The sequence below is a fragment of the Sciurus vulgaris genome (genome assembly GCF_902686455.1).
Source record: "Sciurus vulgaris genome assembly, chromosome: 16".
NCBI lineage: Eukaryota > Metazoa > Chordata > Mammalia > Rodentia > Sciuridae > Sciurus > Sciurus vulgaris.
In genome coordinates, this window is record NC_136477.1 from 13190316 (window position 1) to 13199280 (window position 8965).

The following is an 8965-nucleotide window of genomic DNA, read 5'->3' on the forward strand; positions in this document are numbered from 1 at the left end:
TTTACATGACAAAAATTGGACTTTATCAAAATTGTGCAAGTTTTCTCCTCAAACGACTCAATGCATAGAATGGAAAAGGAAGCCACTGACTGGCAAACGACACTCACATGTGCACAAATCTGATAAGGAATTTACCTCCTCCTAGAAATTGAAAAGAAGAAAAATGCAAAATGCGCAAAAGACTTGAAGACCACCTTCAAAAAAATATTTGGAAATGGTGACTAAACACATTAAGCAAGCATCTGCATTGGAGTCCAGCAGGAAGGGCCCTGTCCATTACCCTTGGTCACACTTGCCCAGACTCAGGATCAGTGTCACCATAAGGTCAAAGGCTGCACAGAAGTGTTGTCAGGACCCTCCTCATGATCCTGTCCCTCAGGGTGAAGATAAAGGAGGTCACCAGGGGAGTGACCAGGGAGTACAGGATTGGACAAACACCCCTGTCCTGGAGGTGTGTGTGCAGGTGGAGCTGAACTGACCCCCAGGGAGAAAACTGAGAGGCGAGAACTTCAGGTGTACTTCCCTCCTGCTGTTGTGATCTGCAGGATAGAAGCCACACTTTTAGAATAAGAGGAAAGGATCTCAGCAAGAGGAAAAAAGCCCTTGACACCTGTCACCATGTGTAGCAAGATGTTACTGTTGAAGGACTCATAACAGGAAAGCTGAACACCTGAGCAGCACAGAGAAGTAGCGCAGGATTTCCAAGTCTGTGCAGGAAGAAAGCTGTAACCCAGGCAGACTCTCAGGAAGGGCTCGCTGCACGCTGATGAGCAGGTCAGGCATAGAGTCTGGGGATCATGAGGACAGTGCAGTGCAGGGAGTGGCAGATGGCTACCAAGTGCTCATAGACCACGACAGTAGGAACTCACTTGTCCAGGACCTCAACACTGAAAGCACACACTCGGGTGATATAGGACACCTAGGTCATGAATTTTCTGTGCATCTGGATGTTCACCAGTATCTTTGGGAACATGATAAAGGGGAAATAGATATCAGTAAGATTGAAACAGGAAGAAAGAGAAAATCTGAAAAAGAAAATCTGAATGGTCTGCTAAGGAGTGAGGAGAATGGGTCAGTAATAAGATGCCTCCCCTCTGAGAAAAGCCCAGGTCCCAACAGTGTCACTTCTGAATTCTCACAAATATTTGAAGTGCAAAGACAAGCCTTTTCAAACTTTTCTAAAAATAAATCAAGGACCCAACACCACTCTATAAGGTCAACATTACCCTCACATCGAAACCAGACAAGGACCCAGAAAACTATTGGTCAATATCCCTGATGAAGATAAATGCAAAAGTCTTCAATAAAAATATCAGCAAACCAAACCCACCAGTATGTCAAATAGAGTCTAGAGCACAATCAAGGGAAATGTGTCACAGGAATGCAAGGATGGTTCAACATATCAAATCAATAAATGTGGAACCTCCTGTCAACAGAAGGAAGGGCAGAAACTATCCAGTCAGCTTGATAGATTCAGAAGGGACATAAAATTCAACATCCCTTTATAGTAAAATGCAACAAATTAGGTAAAGAAGAAAGATTCCTCAACAATGAAGACTACAATGACAAACCTGCAGGTAACATCATACTGAAAGGGGAAAGGATGGAAGCTTTACCTCTAACATCTGGATTAAGAAAAGGGGCCCACTCATTCCTATGCACCATAATACTGGAAGTTGAGGCAAATAAAAAAAAAAAAAAAAGAAAAAAAAAAAAAAAGAAAAAAAAAAAAAAAAAAGCAAGCAGACCAGAGAAATAATAAGGGAATCCAAACTGGAAAAGGAGAAATCAAATTCCCCTTTACACATGACATGATATGTCAAAGATTATTTTTAAGTTGGCCTATTTTATACACATTTATAGGTACTGTGATAATACAAAATGTGTATACCATGATCAGTGATCAAATCAGGGTGATTAGCATCCCATCTCCTTAAACATTTCTCATTTTTTTGTGTGTGGAGCCCAAATGTTTATTGATCATCTATTATTTTCCAGGCACCTGGTCCTTGTCCTTGTGGCCTTTCCATTCTGTTAATGGACTGAATATTTGTCTCCTCTAAAGTTCACTTGTTGAGATCCCAATTCCCTTCGACCCAGAGGGCAGATCACTTAACCCTTCAAAGCCCCCTACTTGTGAATGTGCAATGAGGATCCTAATAGTGCACATCACAGAAAAGGACGTTTTTTGGAAAGGAAAATTAAAGTTATTACTATTTGCAGACAATATGATCATGTACATAGAAAACCCTAAAGATTTCTTCAACTGTTAGAAACGATGAATTCTGCAAAGTCACAGAATACAAAATCAATATACAAAAAACAGTGGCATTTCTGTACAACTAACCAAAAGAGAAAGTAACAAAACAATACCACTTACATTTACAACAAAAAAACAAGTAAATGAAATACTTATAAATTCACCAAATGAATTATGCAATGAAAATTAGGAAACATTGGCAAAGGAAATTAAAGAATTTGCAGACAAATGGAAAGACATTTGGTATTTATCGATTGGAATGATTAATATTCTTAGGGATGCCTAGAGTAGCCAAAGTGATCTCTACACTTAATATAATCCCTATATTCTTTTCTTTTCCTTTTTTATTTTATTTATTTAAGTAATTAATTCATTCTTAAAGGTTTTCTTTTGGTGTTAGGAATTGAGCCCAGAAGCACTTTACCATTGAGCTAAATCCCATTTTTTTTTATTTTAAAATTTTGAGACAGAGTCTAAGTTGCTGAGGATATTATAAAGTTCTTTAGGCTGCCCTTCAACTTACAATTCTCCTTCCTCATCCTGGCTGGTCTCTGGGATTATAGGTGTGTTGCTGGCATCCCTCTTAAAATTCAAATAACATTCTTTTAAATGTTCTTAAGTGTTCTTTTAAATGTTTATTTGTTCTTTTTAGTTATACATAACCGTAGAATGTATTTTGATGTATTATACACATATGCCATATAAATTCCCATTCTTGTGATTGTACATGACGTGGAGTTACACTGCTCATATATTAATATTGAACATAGGAAAGTTGTGTCCAATTCAAGAATGGACTTTAAAAATTGATAATAATTCTTACGAATTGCTAATCACAGGGCAGTGTGCATAAAAATAAAACTTTATGTCTCAATTATCAAACGTTCTATAAATACATGGTTACATGACAGCTCTTAACTTGGTCATAAACATGGTATTTTCAATTGTTTTAGAGTATTTTGAATCCAAGTAATGTATTAGTCTCAGCTTTCTATCAAGGGATTACAGTTCATGCCCTTGTTGAAGAGAGAAATAGTAAATTTTCTGGAGATATCAAGGGCTGTGTCACAAACACAAGCCAAGCTTTGGGGGCTCATGGGACAATACAGTCTTGTCCCTTTAGACTTTGGAGAAAACTTTAGGTGTGGTCTTGGATAAGGCGTTAGGAGGTTAGATCTCTGGAAGGCAGAATATTTCACGAGAAAGAAAAATGAAGACTCTTCCCCTGACATTTACCCTGGTATATATTGGGAAGAGAGAGTCTGTAAGAAAAATTGCTTTTGGTGCAGAGCAACATCCTACAGGGAAATGGTGTGCTTGGTGTTGGAAGTGTGCCTAATGAGCAGAAGCCCTGAGCTGTATAACACCTCTCCTGCCCTTGTTCTCCAACCTGTGCAGCCTCGGACTGGCTGGAGGTTGACTCTGGACTCCTGTATCGGGTTTGGGTGCTGACGCTTGAGCCCTTCCTGCTGTCTTGCCTGGAAGTTTCAGTCCTCATCATCAACCATTCAGGGGGGAATTTGGACTTTCATGTGTAGACCTCCCATCCAGAAACCCATCCAGGTGAGTCTGAGAGCCCAGCAGGGGCTGCAGGAAGGCGTTGGAGAGGCTGGAAGCCAAGAATGTGTCCCTAAGTTCATCGAGAGCCCACCCAGCCCCACCCAGAGCTGAGAGGTTGCTGTGGTAGCTGATGAAGTATTTGATTAACTCTTTGGAGTCTATGTTTACCATGGTGGAAGGAGGGGTGAACAGTGAGCTCAGCAGTGCCAGGTCCTTGTTGACAATGACATGGTGGCAAAGGCAGCCCCGTCAGAAGAAGTGGGGGAGGCTCCCTCTGGTTTCAGTGTAAGTGAGCATGTGTCCCAGGACCTCGGCAATTCATTAGGTGGAAAAGAGGGGGATGCATTGCCGTGGAGGGACAGAGTGAAGGGAGAGCACTTCTTATATCTGAGATGGAGCAGCATTTGTTATTTGTTATTTTCAAATACCCATTTTCTATGGTTATCAGCATTTCAATGGAATTTTTCAGATTAATATTTCTCTTTTGACTTTTGGAGGGATGTGTTTGGCCATAAAAAGTTTTTAAAATTTCATTTAGTGAAACATGTCTATCTTAACACTTCTGAATTTTTTTGCCTTCAGATAATTTTGTCTACCCATGAACTTATATAACACTTTCTTGATGTCCTTCTAATGTATATTGTTTACTTTCATATTGAAGTCTTTAATTCCTCTTAATTTTTAGTAAGATGTGTGAACTAGGGTACTGCCTTATTTCTTCCAAGTAGATGATAGGCAATTATGCCATCTTTTATTTAACTATCAAGGATTTCCAACAACATAGAAATATGATTTTGTCATATTTTCTGCATCAAGGGTGAGGCAGAATTCCCTATTCATTCAACAAACGGTAACTTAGCACCTGCTGTGTGCCACAGCATTTGAGGAACATTCTCATTATATTCTTTTACATCTAAGTCTTTGCCCATTTAATCATGAAATTTATTGCTGTTACATATCTTCATTCACTTAGTGTCTGATGCTCCTTTCAATTTTTAAATAAAGTTGTTCTGTAACCCCTCGTTTTAACCTGGTTCTGTCCCCTGCTGTCTTTCGTTTATTTCACGACTTCTGCTTTTCTGTCTTTGTTCTATACCATGAACACATGCTCGCATCCTGCTGTGAACACAGACACGTGACCAAATCTGGTGCAGTCTGCTCATGTGGGTATTGAACCACAATATGGAGACACAGTATGAGGGAAGAAATGTGTGCCTGAGGTAATGCCCTTGGGGCTAAGTCTTAAGCAGAATGTTATTCAATGGAAAAGGATAGAAATTTTACGTGTGTAAGATTTTATAGACTATGGTCTTAAAAGGTCATTGAATGTTAGACGAAGACCAGAACCAAAGCTAGATGTGCTCCTTGGTTTTGTCCTAGGAATTCAAAACTGAAAGACTGTGAATAAAACAAAAAATACACCACACAAGAAAGTCAAGAAAGGGACCGGTTTCATCTGCTATTGTGCACATAAAACCCAACTGGAAATTGTCTTGGTGGGTCTGCCTTATTTCACAGAATGACAAATCTAGTTGGTTTTCGCTGTGGAATCTAAAAATATTGATCTAGGAGTAGAGAGTAGAAGAGTAGTTTCCAACATGGGGTGGGTAAGGGGCCCATGGAGAGGGCAGAGTCGATCAATGGATACCAAGTTACAGTTGGATATGCGGAGGAAATGTTGGTACTCCATCGCCAGCAGGGTGGCTTGGGGTATTTCCAAGTTCCTGTAAGGGAGGGTTTTCAATAATCTTAGCACAATGAAATTATCAATACTTGAGCTATTTATGGATATGGACACCCTGATTCATTCATTATACAATGGATACAGGTATTGAAACCCCACATTCTATATGTCAAATATGTACTATTACTGTGTCCATAAAAAATGAAATTAAACATAAAACTCCAGTAAGTCAAAACAGTATTGAATGGCACAGGAACACTTCATACCGATATGTACAATTTCTGTTGTGCTTTATGTATTTTCTTTTATTATTTTTTTTCTTCTCTTTGCCCTTGGTTTTTAACATATTTTTGCTTATCCTGTAGTGTAGGTGTCATGGTACCAAAAAGATGATAACACTTGCCTTTTGAGACATCTGTTGATCATTTGCTTTCTTATTTGGTTTCTAGTCTTCAAGAAGACATGACTGAACTTGAAATGTTGTCAGAAACTGTTCATTTTTTTTCATTCCCATCAGCTCTGAGGTTCCATGCCTTCTTCCTGCCTAGGGCCACTTAACATCTCGGTTTATTGAGCAGGTTTATATATTCCTTCCCTTCTCTTTCTCTCCTCCTCTTTCTTTCATTTGCAGTGCTGAGGATTGAACCCAGGGACCCTTACAGGCCAGGCAAGTGCTCTGCCACTGAGCCACAACCCCAGCCCCTGGTGTTTTATATTTCTTTAAGCACAGGGTGCAAAATGGCCATAGTGAAAAGAAGCTCCAAATTTTCATGTGTACCAAATATTCACAAACTGGAATTTCTGGGTACCACTTGTCTATCTATTTAAAGAAAGATAATTCGGTCTCAAAAGCTTGTCTGGTCTCCATTGCTTTCTAGTAGAGAGTCTGGATGTGGGGATGGTATCACCATGGCCCCGGGAGACTCCGGCACAGGGCTTACCTTTAAGTGGTGTGTGTGTTTGTGTGTCTGTGTCTTTAGAGGCTGGAGGAGCACGAGCAGAAAGGGGACCTGGGCTCAGCATAGTCTAAAAGGTTACTCAAAGTGCAGAGCCCAGGTCATAAGGTGACGGAGGAAATGACAAGGGTGGCTTTCCACTCTCACGTCGCCTTGGTCGGCAACTAAAAATGCAAATGCTGTGACATATGCACAGCACCGGGGCCACTCGGTTCTTCCAGCAGCCCCTCACCCAGCCTCTCCCTCCTGCTCGTCCTGCATGTCACATGGGACCCTGTTGACTTTGAACATCTGAAACAAGTTCCTTCCTCAGGGCCTTTGCCCTGGCTGTTCACCGCTGCACACTTCTGCAGGTATTTTCTGGATCCCTCCTTCTCTGCCTGGGCATCTCTGGGCAAGTGTCACCTATCTGCTTGTCTTAGCCAAGCATGCAAGACAAAATAGCTCCCTCTCTACTTTCTCCCTCATAGATGTTTATACCCTTCCAACTTATGGCACATCACATGATTAGTTTCCTACCTCCTTATATTTGCTCGTACTATTTCTCCCTCATTAGTCTTAGGAACCTTGGACTTTTTAAATTGTTGTTTGTTTTTTTCAGTTTTACTCTGCCATGACTTGGACAGTGCCTGGAACACGGTCACCATTAAATCGTGTTCCTCAAATGCATGAAAAAAAATTCAAACTTCTGAATAGATAAACTTCTGGGGAAAAGCTAAAATTGATACTGGAATTCTAAATCATAGGTGGCAAGGGAATCGCCCGAGGGGAACAGATTCAAACACAAAACACAGAAATTTGTGTCCTGACTGTGGAACATGAATGATAGCATTTATGTCATGGTATTGTTACATTATCACATCATGTCTCTTTGCTCTCTCTCTCTCTCTCTCTCTCTTTTTAGTTACATCAACTCTATGGGTCCAGAAAATGAGACACAAATTTCAGAATTTCTTCTTCTGGGACTTTCAGAGGACCCAGAACTTCAGCCCCTCATCTTTGGGCTTTTCCTCTCCATGTACCTGGTCACTGTGCTGGGGAACCTGCTCATCATCCTGGCCACCATCTCAGACTCCTACCTGCACACACCCATGTACTTCTTCCTCTCCAACCTGTCCTTTGTGGACATCTGCTTCACCTCCAACACCATCCCAAAGATGCTGGTGAACATCCAGACACAGAACAAGGCCATTGCCTATGCAGGCTGCATCACCCAGATGCAGTTTTCCATACTCTTTGCAGGGCTGGACATTTTTCTTCTGACTGTGATGGCCTATGACCGCTTTGTGGCCATCTGCCATCCCCTGCACTACATGGTCATCATGAACTCCCAGCGATGTGGGTTGTTGGTTCTGGTGTCCTGGATCATGAGTGCTCTTCATTCCCTGTTACAAGTTTTAATGGTGTTGCAGCTGTCCTTCTGCACTGACTTGGAAATTCCCCACTTTTTCTGTGAGCTTAATCACCTGGTCCACCTTGCCTGCTCTGACACCTTTCTCAATGAGGTGGTGATGTATGTTGCTGTGGTCTTGCTGGCTGGTGGTCCCCTTGCTGGCCTTCTTTACTCGTACTCCAAGATCGTTTCCTCCATCCTTGCAATCTCTTCAGCTCAGGGCAGGTACAAAGCCTTCTCCACCTGTGCATCTCACCTCTCTGTGGTCTCCTTATTTTATTGCACGAGCCTAGGTGTGTACCTCAGTTCTGCTGTGACCCAAAACTCACGCTCTACTGCCACAGCCTCAGTGATGTACAGCGTGGTCACCCCCATGCTGAACCCCTTCATCTACAGTCTGAGGAATAAGGACCTCAAGAGTGCTCTGAGGAGACTCTGTGAGAGAGAATCTATGAAATCGTCAGTTGTGCTGAGACTGAAGACGAGCCCGTGATCACAGGGCTCAGAGCCTCAGAGCCAGAACCTGGGTCTTCATCAGCAGGTGGAAGCAGAACTTGCTCCTTGTGTTCTATCCCTAAGTTTCAGTTTCTCCATACAATTCAGTTCCATGTTTCCTTACTGCAGTCTCCACTCTCTGACATCCAGTCCTCTCCACTGTGATATTTTCTAACTTTCCCAAGTAATTGCCATCTTTGTATCAGAAATACTTAGAAATTCCTAATTAACCTAAAGGTTAAGGTATTTTTAAGAATAATTTCATCTTAAATGATACAAATCACACCAAATGATTTTCCTTATGTTTGAATAAAAATGAAAATAAGTTTTGATTCTATGGGACAAATCCCACACTTGACAACCCAGGTTGTGTTCCCCAGCTGGCCATGGGTGGCGTGCTCAGTGTGGGGAGCTACCTCTGTTCACCACGGTGTCCACAGTGCCTGCTGCACTCAGGGGAACCAGGCCCCCGGACATTGGCTAAGCATTTTCCCAGTAGGTGATTTATACTCTAGACAGCATTTCTACAGGAGGGCAAGGTAGATTGGCAAACAGCTGGGTGGTCCTTGGGGGTTGGGCCAGGGGAGGGAGTGGTGCATGTGGCTGTCAAGGGCAAC

The 8965-nt window shown here is 41.8% G+C and overlaps 1 protein-coding gene across 1 annotated transcript; it reads left to right on the plus strand.

Annotated features, from left to right (window-relative positions):
• Positions 1-7377: 7377 nt before the first annotated feature.
• On the plus strand, positions 7378-8346 carry LOC306647098 (olfactory receptor 7A17-like; the record flags this gene model as incomplete). Its single annotated transcript, XM_079116122.1, has 1 exon — positions 7378-8346. The coding sequence occupies one exon, from the start codon at positions 7378-7380 to the stop codon at positions 8344-8346; it is 969 nt and encodes a 322-aa protein (XP_078972248.1).
• Positions 8347-8965: the final 619 nt, after the last annotated feature.